Source organism: Heterocephalus glaber, unplaced genomic scaffold, assembly GCF_053883595.1.
Source record: "Heterocephalus glaber isolate CG9 unplaced genomic scaffold, H.glaber_assembly_v1.0 deba00001503, whole genome shotgun sequence".
NCBI classification, from domain to species: Eukaryota; Metazoa; Chordata; class Mammalia; order Rodentia; family Bathyergidae; genus Heterocephalus; species Heterocephalus glaber.
Window position 1 is genome coordinate 2,388,882 of NW_028258323.1, and position 21,640 is coordinate 2,410,521.

Sequence of the window (21,640 nt, forward strand, 5' to 3'; positions counted from 1 at the left end):
TTGATTCTGATATTTACTTTCTACGGGTGGTTTGACAAGTTGTTAATTTCTACACTATCATCTCTCAAGGTGAAGTAAGCAAAGATGCCAAGATAAATTTATGTACATAAAATATACCTTAAATTTCAAAGAGTTACCCAAGTTAAAATTATTATTCCTAATGGTAATATCATAGGGTAGTAATAATATGAACTGCCCAATATCTGAGGCAGGTATTCACCATAGATCTTCTTATGGAGATGCTGTGAATATCAGACAGCAAGCATATCCAGGTGTAATTACAAAGCTCAGACTTTGGATAGACTCATTGTTATTCCATTAGCAAGTCCTGTAGGGCTGACTGTGTACTATATAAGGCAAGCCATGGGGTATAAATCTAAGATTTGGTTTCCTCTTTTGCTTCTTATCCCCTTTTCAACTGAAAGAGTTAATAGTCTTTGACAAAGTTTCAAAAGGATCCATAAAAAAAGGGGAAAAAGAGAAAGAATGGTATGTATTTTGGTGCATTGCCACGACAGAAATGGATGGGGGAGATATTAGCTCATTAGTAGAGGACCCCGCTCCCTCTCTGCTCCCCTCCTCTTCCACTCTGTCATGCCCTTACCACAGCAGAAAGAAATGCACAAAATCCATAGCTGCTCCTCTTCTTTCAGAAATACATGGTAGTTAAAATTCTCCCTTTTCATCATGCCCACAATTATATTTATTTAACATGCCCCCTGGAAATCTATTTGGACTTTCCCAACCACACAGGATCCAAGCAGGTGGGAAAATGATAATGAGAGTTTTAATAGGTCAGTCCTCTGAGAAGATACAGTATTTAGCTTTTCACATTTGGCTGGGTCTACTTATACCACATTGCACTAGAAAAGAAACATCTGGAACGTGTCTGTAGGGAGGCATGGCATCTAACATTTGGTTCAAAGACACTTTTGATGCTTATTTACGAAGCAAAAACACTGCAAAGGCAAAACAGATTTTCAGGAGTAAACAATGGTTTGGTGGGTGGCAACTCCTTTCTGTGATAATTTGTTCCAACATTGTAATTTCCAAGTACAATGTATAATTTCAGCTGGACTAGTTCCATGCTCCTTAAGCATGATTCTTTTTTTTTTTTTTGGAACCGGGGACCGAACTCGGGTCCTTACACTTGCACAGCAGGCGGCAAAACTACTGAGCTAAATCCTCCACCCCTTAAGCATGATTCTTAGCTGTGGTAATAAATTCTGTTTCCTAAGAACTACTTGAAATGCATGTCACGGACTTTGTTTCTGATGACACGGGTGTCGACCAGAAGCAGCCATCAGTTATTCAAAAAGCAAGAAGAGAATTTTAGAACAAGAGAGGAAGGGAGGCAAGGGACAATGGAAAAAGTACTTCGTCTATTTAAATGAGGTTGTTCTTCCATTTGATGAAAAAGAAAAAATGGTAGAAATCCTCTGGTTTAACTGAAGATGATACGGATCTTTTTTGGGACATCTAAAATTATCATACCACCGAGGATTTAGCTCAGTGGTTCCGCTGCCTGCCTTGCAAGCGCAAGGACCCGAGTTCGATCCTCAGTACCAAAAAAAAAATCATCCAAACCCTTGCTCCACTCTGCTGGTTTACGTTGCTGACATGGTCTTCAGGATCTGGTTTGTGTTCGGCTGCTTTACTGTTTCTGAATGAGGGGACCAATCTATCTGGCCCTGGGATGGAGAATGTGTTGGTTCTGTCCCCTTGCTTGGACAGCCTCGCAAAGATGAACCAATTTGTTATGACCATAGAATTTTTGATTCCTAACCCATTGGTTCCTATTTTTATTACAGATTCAGAATTTCTCAGCCAGTATGTATTTGACCTTGAAGAAAATGCTGGTGAGTTATATGTACACTCCAAGTTAAATTCTTCCATGTCTCATAGCAATGTGAAAAGATCAATAGGAGAGTTTATTTCTTCCTGTCCTTTTGGTATTTGGCCATATTCTGTAGTTAATAAACTGATGACCAACACCTTTAGCTGCCTATTTATTGTATCTTATAGAACCAGATAGTTCTGAGAAATATTTTTCAAATGTGTCTTATCTTGATTTTATAAGTTTTATTGCCCACTGTTTGGGTAATAAAAATTATAATTTAAACAAACAAGAGAATTTCAAGCCACTGTTTAAGAAAATATTCTTTTAGGAGGATTTCTAAACTGGATGCTAGGAGGGAGACAGGTAACAACAGAAGAAGGGAAGTTTACCGGGATTGCAGCTGAAGTTCCCAAGAGACATAGGAAAAAAAGTACAGTCTTCATGGTTTCTAGACCTGTGAACCAAGAAGATAATTTCAGTGATGAGTACATGTTTCCTTAAAAAAAGGTAAAGACAAGCTTAGCAAAGAGTGAATTTGATACTGTCTTTTAGGTTATTATTGCCTTTACAGACTAACAGATCTGAAAAGACAGATTAATGACAATTATTGCCTAATTTTTTCTCTGTGAAAGTTGCTTCTTGCTTCTTTGGCCTTTACAATAAAATAAGCATTAAACTAACTGGCAAAAGACTCTGGGAAGGCCACTTACTCTTTCTTAGAAATGGTTTTCTCATGTGAGGGACAGTGAAAAGGGCCGCCTAGGCAATCTTCTCGCTCTACATTTTAGGATTCTAAAACTCAAAAAAATTTTATGATTTCATGAACCTGTAAATGCTGCTATCTTTTCTCCTTAAATTACCAAACCCTCTAAAATATATTTTGTGATTATTGTGTCAAAATAAAATCTTTTATATAGAGAACTTAAAGTTGAGTAAATATATATGCTGTCTATTATTGATGATCATTTAAAATATTTTATTCTCTTAGTAAATGCTAATTGTAAAGAATATTGAAAAGTTTGCTTTCCTCTATATTCCAAAATTTAACATTTGTTCATTATTGATTCATTCATTACACAAGTATCTATTAATTTATAGAACTGTAGTTACTTATATTTTAGGTCAACATTATACTATTTTATTGATTTTGAAAACTACAGAAATACAACAGAGTATATAGTATGGTATAGTATAGCACTATTAACATTTGGGGCTGGGTTTTTTTTTCGTACCGGGGATTGAACTCAGGACCTTGCGCTTTCAAGGCTGGCAACAGAACCACTGAGTTAAATCCCTGGGCCTGGGCCTGGGTTATTTTTTGTTGTAGGGGGCTAGCCTGTGCATTGTCCTGGTCTCCACCCACTAGATGTCAGTAGCCAGATCCTATTCCCTCCTAGTTATGACCACTAAAAATGTCTCCAGACATTGCCAAGTGTCCCTAGGGGAGCAATATTGAGAACTACTGGTTCAGTGGAAGAAGAATGGTGCTTTCAGGTTAGAAAGACAAGTATTTGAACTCTGGACCAACACTAGCCATTTGTGTGATCTTTGGCAAGTTACTTAGCTCTCTGAATCTCAGATTCCCCACCTAAGAATGGGGATAACATCCATGACAGTTAATTGTATGTGTCAGTTGACTGGGCCAACAGATGCCTCGATATGTGCTAAACACTGTTTGTGCATGCATCTGTGAGGTGTCTTTGGAAGAGATCAGCACTCAAATCCACAGACTGAACAAAGCAGATTTTCCTACCCAATGTGAGGGGACATCATTCACTCTGTTGAAGGCCTGAGGACAGAAACCAGAGGAAGGGAGGATTTGGTTTGCCTCTGCTCGGGTGGGAGATCCATCTTCTGTGGTTCTCAAGCTGGGACTTATGCATCACTCTTCCACTTCTCAGCTCTCCGGGTTCTCCAGCCTTCAGGGTCAGACTGACTTGCTTCTCTCCACCTCAGAATCCTCAGGCTTTGTAACCACAGGAACCAAGTCCTTACAACAAATCTCTCTCTTTCTCAGTTCCATTCTTCTGGAGAGCCTCACTATAATATCTAATGTAGTTTTGTAAAGTTTTGAAATGGTAATAGTAAACATGCCTGATACATAAGGAGTTGTTCAATAAATTTTAATTTTTCTCTTCCAGAGAAGTTATGATTCTTAAATAAACAATTTAGAGTATAAGAAAATAATATAAATTTTGCTAATAGGTGAGAAAAATTTTCCCGTGGCACATTTAAAGTCCATTTGGCCACACATTTACCAAATTTCCCTTTAACTCTAGGATCCTTTCTTACATTAATCACAAACAGCAATGGAATTAGGCTAGGGAATATTAACATATTTTTATAGCAAGAATAGTTAAAAGTGTTGTGGGTAGAAGGCTGAGTTTTTTTTTAATTTGGTTTTTGCAGTGATTTGGTAGCTAATTAAATTTGCAGAAATATTCTCCTTTTAATTTGACCACAAGATCTTACAAATTTCCTCCACCTCCCTAAACCTAAATGTAGCTGAATGTGCCCAGAAGAAACATGTGCCCATTTGGCTTGAATACGCATCACTCATTCACCCTTTTATTCACTTATTGAATGCTTATTATACATTACCTAAATACAGGCATACACAGCTTTTGCCCTAAGAGTTACAAAGGAGGAAGTAAGTGGATGAGTTTGGTACGATGTGATGATTACATATACAATACAATGGAAAGAGATAAGCATTTAAAGTCAGGCAGTTAATAATAGCTAGCATTTACTGTCTTACCTACTCAGGCACTGTTCTTAGCACTTTGGTCATACTGACTTTTATCATCTTCTGTACAATTTCATGAGGTAAGCATTTTGGTATAATCATTTTGCTATTAAGGAGATTAAGGCATTGTTTAAGATCACACACCTAAAAAGCAGCAGAGCAGATATTTGAGACCTAGCTATAGAGTTTTCCTGAATTCAGTCTCATTGACTAATCCACTCATGAGTTCATAGCTCAAAGGGCTGCTTTGGAGATGGGGCCTACCTGGATGAGGTAGGTCACTGGGGATGTCATTTTGAAGAGGATAACTTGTCTGTGACCTTTTCTTCTCTGTTAACTTCCTTGCTTTCTGGTTCCCGGCTCCCTCAAAGTGAGCAGCTTCCTTCACCATGTCTTTGCACCATGATGGTTCTGCCTGGGAGCCAGCCAACCATGGACTGAAACCTTTGAAATTGTGAGCTAAAATAAACCTTTCCTCCTTTAATTTGTGTATGTCAGGTATTTTGTTCCCGCAATGAAAAGCTGGCCAATGCACATACCTTCCTCCCTTTGTGATTTCAACCTGCCCAGGAGCTCTAGATCCAGAATGTATTTACATTTGGTTCACTCATTAAAAACAAGCTTACCTGTCCTTTGTTCTATACACTTAAATTGTAGTCTTTATGTGAATATAAACCTTATTTAGAAGATAAAAATATTCCTGAGTTAATGTCTTTTTGTTCTCAAGCGAGAGCTATTTTGACATTGGTTTTAACCCAAAGAAGATTCTGGAATGCTGAGACCCCTGGTATCCCTCCCATAGCTGTAGGGGACATTTTAAGGCATAGAACAAGTATACAGTTTGTAATGCAATTTCGTAGCTTTGCAGGCTCTTTGAGATCCCATCATTTCCTGCATTTTCTTGATTATTTACTTTGTCCTAGGATAGAACTATTTGTATTAAGGAGTTGTGTGTTTATTTCAAACCTAAAATTGAAAACAAAATTTAAAAACAGAATATGGCCTTGTCATGTAGAATGATTCAGGTAGGAAATCATCTCAAGTTTCAATAATAAAGATGACATCCATGTTGGATTGTGTGGGACAATCCAAAATTTAGAATTTAGAAAGAAAGAAAGAAAGAAAAGGAATTTAGAAAACCATGAGTTGTTCTATTGTTTTTTACTTTATCCTTTAAGAAAGTCACTAGGTACGTCTGTCTCATCAAGCAGAGTATATTTGCCACTCATTGATCAAAATAATTTCATGGCCTTTAGATTCTTATTTAAGAACTGCACAAATGTGCTGATTTGTATAAATAAGAGAGTGCAGAATCTTCCTGGGAAATGAGAGATTTTTGAAAACAACTATCATACTTAAGATTCAGGGAGGCTTAATTTGCTGATGCTTGCAAAGTACTTTGAAAATGAAAATCATGATGTCCTTGCTCAGCATGATGAATAACATTTATTCTTGGAAAAGTAAAAAGGGATTTATTTTGAGACATCCAAGTCTGGTGTGGTGCCTCTACCAAATGCAGATTGCTATTGTGCAGAAAAAGAAAGGAAAACTCCAGATGAAACAAGCAAAAATGAGACAGATTTTGAATAAGCCGAATTATTATTCTTGAAAATTTTAATGTGCAACATTGATGTGAAATTAGATAAATGTTATTTCTCCAAATGTATGAGCTTATTCAAAGGCAGATGCATAGTTGAAAGGACACTTGGTATGCAATTGGAAGACCTAAGTTTCAGACCTGAACTGCCTTTCACCCAAAAGACTGGTTAAAACACCGATTTCTTTATCTATAGAAATAGGAAAAAACAATAGCACCTTTTCTATTTATTCTCTAGAGTTATTATGGGACTGAAATATGATCATTAGTCATTTGGTAATTTCATCAAGTATAAACATGCAATTATCATTTCTTGAAACACTGGCAGAAAATGGCTTAATCCCAATAACTAATAATTCACAAGTCATCTATTTCTTAGTGTACTTAAATAATTTCTTTCTTTTTTAATACCGCTGCTTATTTTCAGGAATCTAGAGAGCCTGAAGATGAGGAATGTTGGGGAACTTCAAAGGGGAGTCCCTTTTCTACTGCTGGGTACAGTGTGTCTCATCACCAGACTTCGAGGAGAATTTCAGCTGAAACTTTCAGCTCAGACCACAGCCAGACTGCATTTTATAGGTAAACACCTTCTGGGAAAACCCAGCATTTGGAATTTCAAATGCCTAGCCAATCTATCATTAAAACAAATGTCTGGATGAAATATTTGGCATAGGAGAAGTAGGTCTCCCACTAAGAAACAGACATAAATACCAACTCTCTTCTAACTCATATTGGAAGCTTCCTGAGGCAAGTTTTTACATTTCTACTGTAATATATAAATACCATGGTAGAGTAAAAATGGCAGTACATTCTTTGCTCCCCCTCTCATTGAGAGGTGGAGTCTTACCCTCCTCCCCTTCAGTCTGGGCTGTCCTTGGTGACTTACTCAACCAAATGTTGGATGTTCTGGGACTCTTTGAGGCCAGGTCATAAGAAGCCTTGGAATTTTCATCTGAATATCTTGGAACATTCACTTTGGGAATCCTAGCCACTTGAAAAATGTGGTCACACCACAGGAGACACCATTTAACAGTCCCCGATGACCCACTGGCTTTCCTTTGACCTTGTAACACATAGGACACATGAGAAGAGACGTCTGGGACACTCCAGCTAAGTACCTCTGGCTGACCTGCCCAAGCTCAAGACCCACAAAATCTTGAGACTTTATAAACTGATTATTAAGTCACTAACTGTGTACTTAGCAATAAATAATTGAAATAAATATTAATGATTTTATGTGGAATAGCACTCAGATATATTTAATACTTTATGCTATACTCAAGTGTAACATAAGTAGAATTTGAATTTACCGAAATATTATTTTATTGAAAAGTACATTTTCATCATTGGCTTTAATAGGAGCTGATAGTATATGCCAGGTACCATGGCAAGGACTCCCCTACGTACTACCCCTTGTTCCCCCTGGGACCTCACCTCCATTTCACAGCAGTGTCACCCATAGGACCTCCTGAGCATCCCACTTTGCCATTATTCTCATTCTGGTTGTGGGAATCAAAGGGCATCCAAAAAGGTGACTTTCAAGGACATTCTCAAAGATCTATTTTTCTTTTGCTCTGAAGAAATTATTACATTCATCTTCTAAACTGTATAATTGAGGGATTACCATGATTATATTGAGAGGATTCCCACAGGTTTCTTGTGGGCAAGATTGTGTGATGACCACTTCTCCACATGTCTTTATCATTCCATTTGGGGCTCTTCATGCTTCTATAACACTTGCTAATCTCACTGTGTCTCTCTCCAGAGCTCCATACCGACAGCACTCACTCCCTCACAGTGCACCAGGGGAAATTATTTTGACCATATTTAGATTTCTTTGCTCAAGTTATACTCAAGTCTGTCCTACTATTTCTCTGTGAATGCAGGATTTCCTTACGTTTACATCTATTCCCCACCCCAGTCATGTATCTGATTTTTTTTTCTTTTTTTTTGGTGCTGGGGATCGAACTTAGGTCCTTGCGCTTGGGAAGCAGGTGGTGGAACCACTGAGCTAAATCCCCAGCCCATGTATCTGATTTTGACTCTTCTATTTTTCAGAAAAGAAGGCTGGACACACTGTATGACCTGCTTACCTCATGGATTTTATATCCACTCCTAAGTATGACTCACCAGAAGGCCTATGGCATTTGTGGTTTTTCAGAAATTAATAATATTTGAATGATTTGGCTCATTGTAAATAGCATGGAAATTGGCTTTTGGGAGCCTAGCCCCTGAAATGGGAAGATAGTTTAATTCTGTTCTTTTTCTGCCTTTAGCTCTTATCCCTATCTCTTAATTTACTTTTTTCTACTTCCCTAGAATTTCTTTCCTCTGAATGCATGGTTCTTGGCTTTCTCCTCTGACTGCTTTTACTTGAATTCCCCTTATTAGTTAAACTCTACTGGTATAATATAAAACTCCTTTGGATTCAGTGGACATTGTCTCTCTTTTGTTAATAGAGCAAGCCAGTTGTTAAATTCTGCTAGTTGGGAGAGGAATTTCAAGTGCTTTCAGCTCTCTGAATGGATCAAGAATTATTCATTGGGGGAGTCCAGGATTAAGAAAAACAGCAAATAATACCTAAGAACAGTTCCAAGTAGCCTCATTCTCATGGTATTGAGGAACAATGGTGTGCTTTGAGGATTATTTAGTTCTGTGTGAACCTTGAATGAAAGTGCTCACTGCAAGCAGAAGTCCCTGCAGATTTCAGCTCATGGTCAAAGCTTCTCATGTACCTTGATTAGGGCCAACACATTTAATAGGGGGAAACAACTGTTGGCTTGGTGGTGTAACGTTATTCATGATCTGGCTTCTCTGAAAGATGCAGATACAGTCAACCCTAATGGATTTCATGGTTGGAGTTAGAGGAGTTCTTTGAAAACAGGGTAGAAAGTTGTGGATTGTTTGTGCCCTCAGAGGGAACACTCCAGGAAGATTCCTTCAAGCGAGGAAAAGACACAGCTGGTCCACAGCTGGTCTGCGGCTGTTCCTTCTTCCCCTCCCACCCTGGGAAGAAGCTCCCTCTGGATATCTGGGTATCTTGCATGTGCTTCTCCCCATCCACTCTCTCCTTCTCTTCTTGGAGTTATCTGGTCCAGTAAGAGTAGGACCAACAGGTTTTCCTGCCTAGTGGTTTCTGTTGTTTTTAGTTAATGGGGAGCTCTGGGAGGAAGGATTGGAGGGAGGGAGAAGAATAGGGCTTGGTTATGTATTTTTCAGCTCCCTTCCTGGGGCTGTGTTCCTTTCCTGCAGGTTGAGGGCTCTCCTGGTGATCCTCATCTAGTATCTCTTGTCTGAGTTCAGAAAATTCCCTCTCCTCTCAGGTACAAGTTTAGCTCTCAGTCGCATGTTCCACAGCACCCTGAAGCTTTTGTACAACCTGCCACACCTTGGTAAATACAGTCTTAATTGTATTCTCCTCAAGCTCCCAAATTGACTTTCCTGCCTCGACCTATCATTTTCTTCCTGGAGTCTTGGCCATGCAACCTTTGATTTAAACTTTAGGATTCACTGGTGTGTGTGTGTCTTCAGATATCCTCCCAAGAAAGCTGCCTCCTGCTGCTTTAAGGGGTTTCCTGTTTTAAGCCTCCTAGAGCTGCCTCAGCTGGTGTGCTTTTAAAAAACTTTAAATATATATATTTGGGCTTTATTTTTTCTTGGCTCTGGTGCTGGGGATGGAATCCTGGGCTTCCAGTATGCTAAGCTTGCGCTCTACCACGAAGCCACACTCTCAGGGCCTCATCTTATTTTCTAACAGAGTATAGCAGTCTTCATCTTTGAAGAGAATTAGAAGCTACAAGCTATTCAAATGCAATCAGCATCTAACAGAAATGATTTGCTGATGTAATTACATTTGAAGGTGCTGTGGAATGGAAGAGCTTTTGAAGGAAATATGGGCAACTAGCCTTGGAAACATTTTGTGTTGGAAATTGGCATTTTCTGCTTTACAATACTCTCTTTTCATGCTTTCTCTAGAATGTTATGTCACTAGGATTGATCTAGGATGGTAGGAAATAAGTTAGTTCTATTCTTTTGCCTTTCCTTCCAGTCTTCTCTTTTTTTTCCACATCAGAGAAAACCCAACTATTGGCTCAGCCTGATGAAACATTTTAAACACTGTCCTAAGGACATTGCTTTGGGGTGGTTAGTTCTAGAACACACAAAAATTTACTGAATCAGGAGTAGTTCAACTAGCTGAATTGAAATAAAATTGTATTATGAGTAACCAATACTGTTCAAGGAAATATGTTGCTAATATTTTTGGACAGTGATCATTTTAGGCTATGCAATACTCAATTGTACATATCACCTTCAAGAACCAGGCTTTGGATCCCTGGAGGTGTCAGCCCTGTTATGAGGATACCGAGAAGCCATGTGGTGAGTCAGCCACCTGTACCATGACCACAACCTTGGACCTGACTGTAACCACAATCCAAACACATACGGCTTGTGAAAAATAAAAAAAACAGCAAAAGGCCAGACTAATGTAAGCATGTTGTATGTTGTCCTGTGGGAAAAAAGGTTAACAATATCTAGCTTTCAGGCTATAGTAACCATATATCTTCCTTTCTGGAGCAACTTTCAAATTAGAAGAAAGCACTTGCTTTTGAAACCAAACACTATGTTCTGATGACAAGAAGATAACAATCAGCAGTTTTTAGTCAGGGAGCTGATGCTGGTACTTCCCTCCCCCTACCTGTATGTCTATCCAGAAAGCTTCCAATTACAAGATCTCTGGAGGTACCAAGGTTTAAACCAAAAGTTTTCCTAGGGGAAAAAAGCTTCTTTCTTCATGTTTTAGGAGATTATTGTGAACCTCTTCTAGAAAGAGATTGACTGGTAGTCTATTATGAGGCCCACAAACCTACTGTTACATGCTGTACATGGGACCAGGGGAAAAGAAGGCACTTGGGATTCAGCATTTCAGCTTTGTTTCTTCTGAATTCCAACAAAACACCACATCAATTTAGAGTTAGCTCATGTTGTTTGGTCCCCAGTATAAGATTGAGGGAATCCACTGACTGTAGGGTTAGAAATGATTCCCATGGAGGAGCAGAGCAGGAACATCTGACCAACACTGTCTGGGAACCAGTTACAGGTTTTCACTGACTTAAACTGAAGTGAATTTTGATTTTTTTTAGATCTCAGACTACCTTCACACTGAATCACTATCACATTATGTAAGTGATTAGGTAACTCAGGTTGACTTAAATTAGTAAAACTGCTTTGCTTTCAGAGCTATTTAAGGGTCATTTTAACGGTGGATTTTTAAACTGTGGGCATAGTACTCACATGAACATAGGATAAAGTTGTTCCTATTAGGGGAAAAAAAACCACTCCACGCTCCATTTACTTTCAGTTAAAATCTAGAAGCTGAATGAATGCTCATTCCAAGAATTTGCCTATTTTTGTCTTCACAGGCAGCAAACCTGGATGTTCTACATATCCAGTGGAGTACAGTGATTGTGTGGTAGGGGTAGAGATTTGAATAGAACGTGGTTAGTAATGTTATTATTTCATCAATTATAAACTTGTGGCAGGTACTTATAAAACATGGATCTCCACAGATCACTGTTTTGAGAACTGTCTCTATTTATCGCATGTTTTAGGCATTTGAGGTGACTCTTTTCCAAGCAACACTGCTACTTCTCACTAGCCTCAAATGAAAGGGTGGCTGAACATGTTAGGCAGAGTACTGAGTATGTCAGAAACAGATGACAGGGGAATATTGTTAAATAACTCACTCCTGATTCTTTTTCTTATTGAACATAGCCTTTCAAGTTCAAAAAGAAAAGTTATCTTGTTGAATAAAAAATGGTGTATGGAAGGAGTAGATGTTGGCTGACATTTGCTTTGCCTGACTAAAGGATCTTTAGAAAATTCCCCAACTCCTGGCATTGGATATAAAAATATCCAACGGGAGAATGGAAGTAGTCTTAAATGATGACCATTGTTCCTAAGTGAGGTAAGCCAAGGTCTCTGTAATCTTTCTGCATGGTTGCCTGAGAGAGAAGGCAGAGCCCCAGCTTGAAGCCCATTTGTTTGGCTTCTTTTTTGGATTAAAAGGATTGGCTTTCACCATGGGAGAGATTGTAATTGGATTTCACCATGAAAAGAAGTAGTAATTAGATTTCTCCACAGCTCCACAAGCTCTGTCCCTGGAAAAGTGAGGAAAGAGGCCTAAATATCCTCTAGCTGGAAATGCAACCCAGCTGAGCCTGTAGACCTTGGTCTGAAAGGCTCAGTGGAATGGTCCCCTGCGTGTGCCAGCCACTCTCAATCTCTGATGCACCAGCTCCAGCTTTGGCCTCTGAAACCAAGCACATGGTCCTCCAGGTTGAGGTTGGGAAGCTGTGACTGCAATAGCTAACTACCCCTGGGGTGTCACATTTGGTGGGGAGAGTAGGACATTTCTCCCAGTGAAACTGACTCATCTCTATGTCTTTGTCTTGAAATTTCTACTTCCTAGAGAAGGACAGGGTGTCTAAGCTTGGCACACCCTAAGCACCATTCTCCATCTATAGATGTAAGTAGAGACTTACAGGAGAATAGGTTGTAGGTAGTCTGGTTCATTTGGTGTTCTTTTTTGTAATTGCTTGCTTTTCAATTTCTATAGTCCTTTTCTAGAAATTTAAATTAAAATCAGGTTAGGTGAGAATAGATTTTTGTATTTGATTTCTTTTCAATTATCATTTTAAAGCACTAATTTATTAATTTAGAACATAAATTTAAAAAGATAAATTTTATTTTTGAAATTCTGCATCTTGCCTTGCCATGTAAGCCCATTTAGCATAAACAGCTGTTTTTCCTTCTGTTCTTTTCTCTCCTTTCCTCTCTCCTCCCCCTCCTCTCTCTTTCCTTTCTCCTCAGTGTTTGCAGGCAGCATGAACACAGGTACCTGTCCCTTGGAAAGGATTCTTCCTTTCTACTGGCCACAGGAGTAGCTCATTGTAAAGTTTATTGTAGCTAGTTTTGCTTCGAGTTTTTCCAACTGAATTTCTTTTCTTTTCTTTTTTTTTTGCCTAAATTCTTTTATTGGTACATTGTAGGTATACAAAACAATTACATTTCTCATTGGCAACTTGTACCTTTACATGATGCATCTTTGTTCTTATTTTTTCCCCATTCCTAGCCCTCCCTTCACCCCCTCCACCCTTCCCTATTTACAAAGACTTTATTTCCATTTTTTTCCTGTTTTGCTTCTTGATTTCCATTGAAACTAGGTATAGACATGATCAGTTCCCAGCTCTGACACTTACTGTGAACTAGACAGACCCTTAACTATTCCTCTAACTTAGGATCCTTTCATAGCTCTCAATTTCTTTTTTCTTTCTTTCTTTCTTTCTTTTTTTTTTTTTTCCCAGACAGGGTCTTGCTATGTAGTTCAGGCTGGCCTTGAACTCTCTATGTAGCCAAGCCTGGTGTCAATCCTCCTGCCTCAGCCTCCCAAGTACTGGGATTCCAGGTGTGTACCGCCACACATGGCAATTTCATTTTTTTTTTTTTTTTTTTTTAACTATAGCTGTAATTCAGACCCAAGCCCAGGATTTAACCATTTCAGTTGACCCCACTCTGCTATGATCAGCTCTTCAATGGAAGAGCTGGGAATGGGAAACCCCAGTGTGTTCTGAATGGATGGCTAGGAAGAGGGTAGGGCACTACCCTGAATTCTTTATATTTATTCCAATAAGACATGGATACTCTTGCCTGCATTTTCCATATATGGAAAGGATAATGGGCCCATGCCTGACCAGAGGAACTGGAGCCCAAATTTAGACTCTTAGAGTAGACTGCAAACCAATCATCTGCAAAGTTTCCAGGCAGAGTTCCCCCACTAAGGAAGATCTGTAACAGTTCCAACTGAATTTCAATAGTGTTTTCTGGAGTTCCCTGGTGTAGCTGGACCTTGAGTTGTGGGCTCCTTTGTGGGCAGCTGCAGGACTCTCAAGTGTCCCTTCCCTTCCAGACCAAGGAGTCTGTGTCAGTGCTTTTGGGTTTCAAGGCAGATGCTGACTACTTAACCTGTGCATCTCCTTTGACCTAAAGTCAAACAACCGGAAAGGACATACCATGTATCCTAGAAAATGGAGACATTTGTCTTGACTGCTCTCCCTAATCTGTTCCTTTTCTCCTTCTTTTTTTTGGTACTGGGGATTGAACTTGGGTCCTTGCACTTGCTCAGCAGGTGGCGAAACCACTGAGCTAAATCCCTGGCCCCCTTTTCTCCTTCTTATTGGCATTTCATTTCCTGGAGTATGTACATCCACACTTCCAAATAAGGCCAGGTAGCTTCTGTTGAATTTGTGTGTATCAGAGGAAGCCAGTAGGCTGCTATTTTTAGTAATTATTGTAACTGAAAAATTTCCTTTCTAGGAAAGCTAGTAAACAAACTGATTATTATAGGTACTGCATAATCAGACTTAAACAGAACGTTCTCCTGTCTTTACGTGATAATCAAAGGCTTTGTTATCAGAGAGCAAATCCCGTAGTCAGATCTTGGCCACCAAATGCATACTGTTACCTGACCCAGAGTTAACATTAATGCTTTAGAGCTTTTAAAGTATTAATGAGCCTCTGGGGAGAGCTCTATGGCTTGGCATTAAAGTCATCTGAAAGGGAAACAAAGCTCTTCTATTTTGAGTTCTCTGCTGAGTCACTACTGAGTCATCAGGTGTCCCTGTGTTGGGAGTGTAAATGACAGACTCAGATTCAGTGATACAGCCTTCTCTGGACCCCTGGCGTCCATCTGTATATTATCCTTCCTACTGAGCCTACCACCATGTATGTCTTAGCTACAGAGACACATAGTTCATGCCTGCCAGGGCTTTGAGTATAAGCAGAATTCCACAGAGATTTTGAAGATACACATTCAACCTGCACCAGGCAGAATGCGTATATTTAGTGGTCAGGGAAGGAGGTTTTATGGGGAGTTACTTAGGATTTACATCTCCTGCTGCTCTGTTCCTGCTCTTAGAGGACCTGTCTGTTGATTTGTCAAATATAGCATGATCTTTCTTGTTCTGCCTCTTTTTGCAGGAGATGTTCACACTCAAGGACTTCTTTTGTCAGCACCCACTCCTCTCAAAGTCCTCCTCCCAGAGAGTCAACCTCTATTCAGTCTTCAGATCAGAGAAAAGTCACCACTGACCTTGAATAGAGGTCATTTTTCTTATATATTCTCTGAAAGCATAGATACTTGGTCCTCATAATACTTTTCCTAGCATATAATTATAACAGCATGCATTTGAATATAATGCAAATATTTCACCCCACCCTTCCCAATCATGCTATTTAGGACTTGTTGTATACTCTAGTGCTTCTAAAGTCTCACACATTAAAGGCCATTGTCTCAATTACTTAATTTTGAACAAAAAACTACCATTCAGGAAAACAATCTGAAATGATCTCAAGCAATGCTTGTTTTTATTCTTCACAAGGTCACTTTGACGGATGGGATGATAAAGGAGGTAAAGCTGTTTAAAGCAGGTTGAGTCATTATTCTCAAGTATGACTTCATTATCCAAGTATTGAAATTACACAATCTTAGAAAAACCACACTTAGAGATTCACGTGGTTTTACATAAGCCCTTTGAAGAGCACTGCAGAAAGCTGTATCATAAGTAATTAAAATGTGGAGAGCATTGCCTCAGAATGAGAACTAATGTGTCATCAGCATATTTTTGTAAAGGTGTGTTAGAAATAACTTGCAGAAGGGTTGGTGATGTGCCCAGGATTAGATAATTACAGAGTGGACCTGGCATACACAGACACTGATGCTAAAGATGTATATGAAGGGTTTTAAAAACTTGTTTCATAAAATGGGAGAATGGAGTCCCTTTTATGAGTTTAAAATATTGAAAATAAAGTGAGATTTTCAATGTGTATGTGTGACAGTAGATTAAGTATCCTATGTATATGTTACAATACATTATCCATTTGTACATGTAGGTTGGCAAAAACTTTTTATTAGAACAATGAAGATGTCTTTGTATTCAAGGTCACCTTAAATTTGAGCACATGCAGTTTTCACTACTGTGATGATTTAAGGCCCATCTCCCTAAGGACAGTGCGTGCCACAAGAGCACAGCAGCTCTCTAGCCTTACTTTCTGTTACATCCGTGGCATTTCACACTGGATATATTCATTGTCTGAGACATCAGATAAAAATATTACTTATTTACGTAATTGCATGACCTAGAAAACTGTGGAGAAACCAAAGTAGAAATTTTAATAGGAAGCATTTTCATGAGAGGTAAGATGTTTTAATATCTTTAGTCATAGTGTTAATCAAGATGAGAAGAATCTTCGTGCCTCTTCAAAAATGTATTAAATGTTTCATTTTTTCCTCTTTGCAAAATAAACTGTTCACATTTATGCTAAGATATTTCTGGGGTCGCTATTATAGTCTACTCACTAGGTTCAAAACCGCCATTCCTATGGGAGTTAGACCTAACCCTGAGAAGAACTGTAACAGCTACTACTTCCTGAGAAGTCACATCCAGCATTGCATTGATCCTACAGTGATGCTAAGGAATTAGCTGTTTTCTCTGTTTCATAAGTGGGGGAAGCTGAGGCTCTTGAGCTTAGCAGCCAGCCTGCAGCATCTCACTCAGCTCTCATGATAATTTTATGACTATCATTACCTCTGTTTTACAGGTGAGAAGCAGAGGCCCAGAGTAGGTAAGGTTAAAAAACTAGAGAGCAAGGGTGCCAGGGTAGCCCATCAGGAAGAGAGGAGGCAGGAAGCATTTGGGAAACGGGCTGATTGCAGGGTGTTAGTGATGTGTTACTAAGTGAGATCATTTCTATTTGTCCCCGTTTGCTTTCCCAGTTATTTTTCCCAGTAGACTAGCCACTGTTTTAGTAGTTTTCTTAATTCCTATTCACTGAATCTTTAAAGGAAACATTTAGCTACTGCAACTAGTGTACATAAGTTGGTTACATAATAGGAAGGAGACAAGCCAGGACTGGAGACTTCATTTCTAAAGAAGGATTTTAAAGCTGACTAAGAGCTATTTTACAGAGCAGGTCATGACGCCTGAGTCTCTCTGTGCCTTTTCATCGCTATGACGACAGGGAGCTCCTGTGCCACATCCAGGAAAAGCAGCTGACATCTCAATGCTAGGAACAGAGGGGAGAGCTTTACAAAAAACAAAAAACACAAACAACCCCTTTCCTTTGAATTTCAGTGAGAGAGGCAAAAAGATCCCCTAGAGGAAGTCAAAACCCCTATTCTTGCCTTCAGAAAAGATCTGAAAGGGGAAATGTTGGGGGCCTTCTCCCCTGTCCAAGTAGGCCAATAAAGCAGGAGCCACCGCAGAGCAGCCTGTCTTCTCTGGCCTCATGCAGGCTAACCAAAAGCTCCCTGGTTTCATTTGACTTGACCATTAGGAAGCTGGTAATTGAAGGAGCAATAAAGGCTCCGTCTAACAAATACCTCCTGCTGAGGGCCCCAGGGTAATCCAGGAGGGCCAGATTTACCTTTACATTTCTTTGGATTAAAAAGCCAACTCAAAGAATTTCTTTCCTGATCTCCCATTTTACTACCCGAAACATCATTCCAGCTGCATAACACATACCTCACTGAGAGATGAAATTTCTTTATGAGCAACCAATACAATTTCCTGTGTATCAAGTAGTCTGCTAGGTGCTGTGCTTGATACTTAAAATATATCTCACTTGATTCTTACAACTGGTGGGGTTGCCCATTCTGCTTTATAGGTGGGTAAACTGAGTCTGGGAGGTGTGATGTGACTGCCCAGGCTCATCAAGGCAGAGTCAGGCTCCAGCCAGGGGTGCTGGCCTCTGAAGCCCCTGTGCTGCCACTCCAGTGGGCTGGCTCAGAGGCCTCGACTTGGCGTTGACATTTGTTGTAGAGCAAAATGTGTGCGTTTTGATAGGGACATAGAGCTAGGCCAATACTTCTGTATTAGCTGTGATTGATTGCTTATTAGGTTCCAGGCACAGCTGCTGCTTTCACTTAATTCTCATATCAAATATCTGCAACATCTACTCATTTTACAATCCCTATTCTACAAACGAGGGGATTGAAGCACAGAGGGGTTAGGACATCTGCCCAAAGTCATAGAACTATTTCATGGTAAAGTCCAGGTATAAACCAGATCTATATGGTCACATACAAACTAGAGCCCATTGTCTTACTTTACTGATCAACTACAGACGTACAGAGCAATCAGTCAAGACCACATGCTGTTTTCCAGAGTTCGGGACATTTTTCAGTGCCCGTGACAAAAGCCAAGCTAGCTCTCAGCAGAAGGAAGACAACCCCACAGGACCCATAAGAACCAGACAGGGGTCCTGCCAGGCATCTGCCTCTTAGGCAGCCAGTTATCCTGGACTTAGGGGATCTCAGAGTGATATGCGAGAGTAACACACACTCCAAGTTTCTTAACAAGTTGTTTATGTTCTTCTTGATGAACAAATGTACCCAACATGGATTGGACATTGTGTAGAACTTAATAAAAGTAATAGTCAAGAGGAAATGAAGTGAGTTGCCTGGATAGATCACTGTGCAGTTTCATTTCTGTCATCACTATTTATTATTTTTCCTTAATTGACATGTGAAACTGTGCTATGAGAAGTTCTTGGGGGTTAAATCCTAAGGGACAAGGAAAAGAATCCACAGTGCTATAATTGCTCTGAGGCCGTACAGAATGTCTCTGAAAGAACAAGGCAGGATTCATGAGTAACATTTATGTTCCTTTCCAAATCGTGGAAGGCAGCATTAGTTGATTGGATGATAAACAGGTGAAACAGGCTGCTTTGCTAGATTTTGTTGCATGATCAGGCACATAAACTTATAACTGTCCCAAGAAGGGTGTCTTTCCAAAAATGTACTCAGAGTTAACCATAGTTATAGCCATCAAGATATAACTGAATGAGCTGTGAATGGAAAAAGCTGGTATCCATGAGAACAGAGAGAATTAAAAAAATTTTTTTGCTGAGCTGGACTGAATGAACATATCTATTCAGTGTGCTGAGGCCCTGGGCCAGAGGAGAGCACAGAGACAAGGACAAGGTGACACTGTTCACCTCTCTGCAGATGAAGGCAATACCAGTGAGCTGCTGCTCCTGCTTTGCCTTGTGGTATGCACCTTTCAACAGTATCAGCAGTGGAAAGCAGGGTTTTTTATTTAATACTAGGAGGGATGAGTGAGCATTATTGCCATATGGTAAGAGAGAGGGCGGAAATGATAGTACTCTCATGGAATAAGAGTGATAAAATCTCCTTAGCTCCTTCTTTTTTTGGTACCAGGGATCTAATTGGGGATCTTGCGCTTGCGAGGCAAGTGGCGGAACCACTGAGCCAAATCCCTGGCCCTCTCCTTAGCTCTTTAATTCTTCTTCCCCCTTTTTGATTTTCTATGTAAGATATCATTAGGAATTAGGGAAATTTTATGTCTATAGTAGTTGTCTTAACAAATAATAGTAGGAGATAAGACCTAATTATTCATAAAGATATAAAAAAGAATGAAGGAAGAGATAATTTAAAATAATTTAGAAATAGCAAATAATTTAGTATTTGAGGGATTTTCCTACCTCTTAGAAAAGCAAAATGTTCCATTTGTATGCTGCTGTTAGAGACAAAGTGGACTTAACGATGGTGATGAAGAACTTCAGATAATTTAAACATGGAAAACATACATTATTTGATTTGAAGGTTTTAAAAACTACTTTCTTTATGGTTTATTCATGGATTTAGCAGATATAGAGTTTCTATAAAACTCATTTCAGGATTTAGGGTTTCCCAAGATCTGAATGCTACTTGGACTAACAACAGTTCTACATTTCTAGCCTTTGTCTTTACTAAAACTATCATTTACCAATATTTGCTGTTTAACCTTGGAGGAGAAAAAACAGAAACATGAATACAAATAGTAAAATTCCCTATTAAGTAGCTTTTCTGTAAATCATGTAAGATGTTTTTCTTTTTGTAAATACATGGCTTTGTATTTTTTAGGCAAAAATATTAAACAGTTTTGTCAAATTATGCAAATCAGTTTAACAAATGCAATTATACAATACAATAAATCTATTCCAATTTTTACCTTCAGGTAGATGGCTGGACCCAGAGCCTCAGTAGAAAATTGAAGTTGGATCTCCTCCTTGCACACAGCCAGGAAATAAAAGTTTGACAAATGCCCAAGAGAAACTCTTTCAGTCCCTTCCCTTGTTAGCTCTGCTTCTTTGCCCAGAAGCAGTCAAGCCCACTGGAGTTGAAATTCTGCTGTCCTATCAACTAGTCAGGGTCTGAAGTGACAGACGAGACTTTGGAGGTTGGCACCAGTGAGCATTTCAGACTGTCAATCGATTTTACTGCAGATTCCTGGCTTTCTCTTCTAGCAGCTTGGCCTCTCCCCTGGAGGGAACGGTGAGCTCTGCCGGCAGAGCGAGCCCAAAGGGAAGGGAGATCTACTCTGCTGGCATGCAGGGAGTTAACAGCCCTCCCCTCAACTCTCGTTCTCACAGGCTCATAACTTGGCCAGAATATAAGCAGTTGGCTCTTTATGCAATTTTTCTTTTTCAAACAACTCTGAAAGATTTTATAAGCAGGATCTCTTTTGGGGGGATTTTTATTTTAAGACTTTGAAAATAAACTTCATGCTGTTATTTTTTTCCTAAAGGCAACTGGGGAGTAGAGGTTAAAGAGAAGGCTAATTGTACCAGATGCATTTTTATGTTGTTCATTTGGAAGTTGCTCTCACAGATACAGCCAGGATTTTATAGCAGAGTACTTCAGTTACTTGAACATTTCTAGGAGTGAGCTTTGGCCATGTAGGTTTGGATAGCCCACTTGTCTGCTGCTTCAGGGATGCTGCAGTTCTTACACTCTTCTCTCCTCAACACAGCTGCCTGCTATAACACAGTAAGGTCCATAGAGGACTCAGGAGGTTGGGTACATAACAAGAAATTGTCTTGTGAAGCAGACTGGAGGTGTGTGCTTATTTTTGATATGCATTCTGGTTATTTATGTCATCACATCTGCATTTATTGCGTATTTATGATGTGTCAGACACTGTGCCGGCAGCTTCTGATGCATCGTATCAGTCAAATCCTCCCTAGTCTATCAAAGGTAAGGTTTACTGGGTTCCCATCTGAGGGTCTGTGTAGCACCCTGGTTAAGTCTGCAGCTTTCAGGCCAGGCAGGTTGGACTTGCACTGTGGCTTTCCCACTTCTGAAGTGTATGACCTGAGGCAAGTTTTATAATCTAAGCTTCCCTGTCCTTGTCTATAAAATGGGGCTTCAGATATGGAAATGATAACAGTGTTTATCTCAGGCAGTTGTTCTGAGTGTTAAGTAATTTAATACAAGAAACTGCACAGAACACCCTCAGCTATCTAGTAGGCACTCAGTAAAGGTTATTAGCTACTGTGGTTTGTAGAAAAGGAAATCAAAGCTTGGTAAGGCTATGCAGTTTTTCCAGTCTCCAGCTGT

At 39.5% G+C, this 21,640-nt stretch overlaps 1 protein-coding gene and 1 long non-coding RNA gene across 2 annotated transcripts in view; one reads left to right on the top strand and one right to left on the bottom strand.

The window, feature by feature from the left end:
- The window catches only part of Sparcl1 (SPARC like 1), a 35,129-nt gene extending 14,070 nt beyond the window's left edge, over positions 1 to 21,059 (bottom strand). Inside the window, exons 1-2 of the mRNA XM_004870552.4 lie at positions 20,253 to 21,059; positions 2,230 to 2,294 (exon numbers count right to left, since the gene is read on the bottom strand). Of these exons, the coding sequence (XP_004870609.1) occupies positions 2,230 to 2,283 (54 nt within the window). The 5' untranslated portion in view covers positions 2,284 to 2,294; positions 20,253 to 21,059. The remainder of the gene's footprint in view (positions 1 to 2,229; positions 2,295 to 20,252) is intronic.
- On the top strand, positions 727 to 9,708 carry LOC147825472 (uncharacterized). The gene is made up of 3 exons (XR_015440737.1): positions 727 to 1,859; positions 6,611 to 6,762; positions 8,242 to 9,708. It is a non-coding gene; the product is annotated as an uncharacterized LOC147825472 (long non-coding RNA).
- Positions 21,060 to 21,640: the final 581 nt, after the last annotated feature.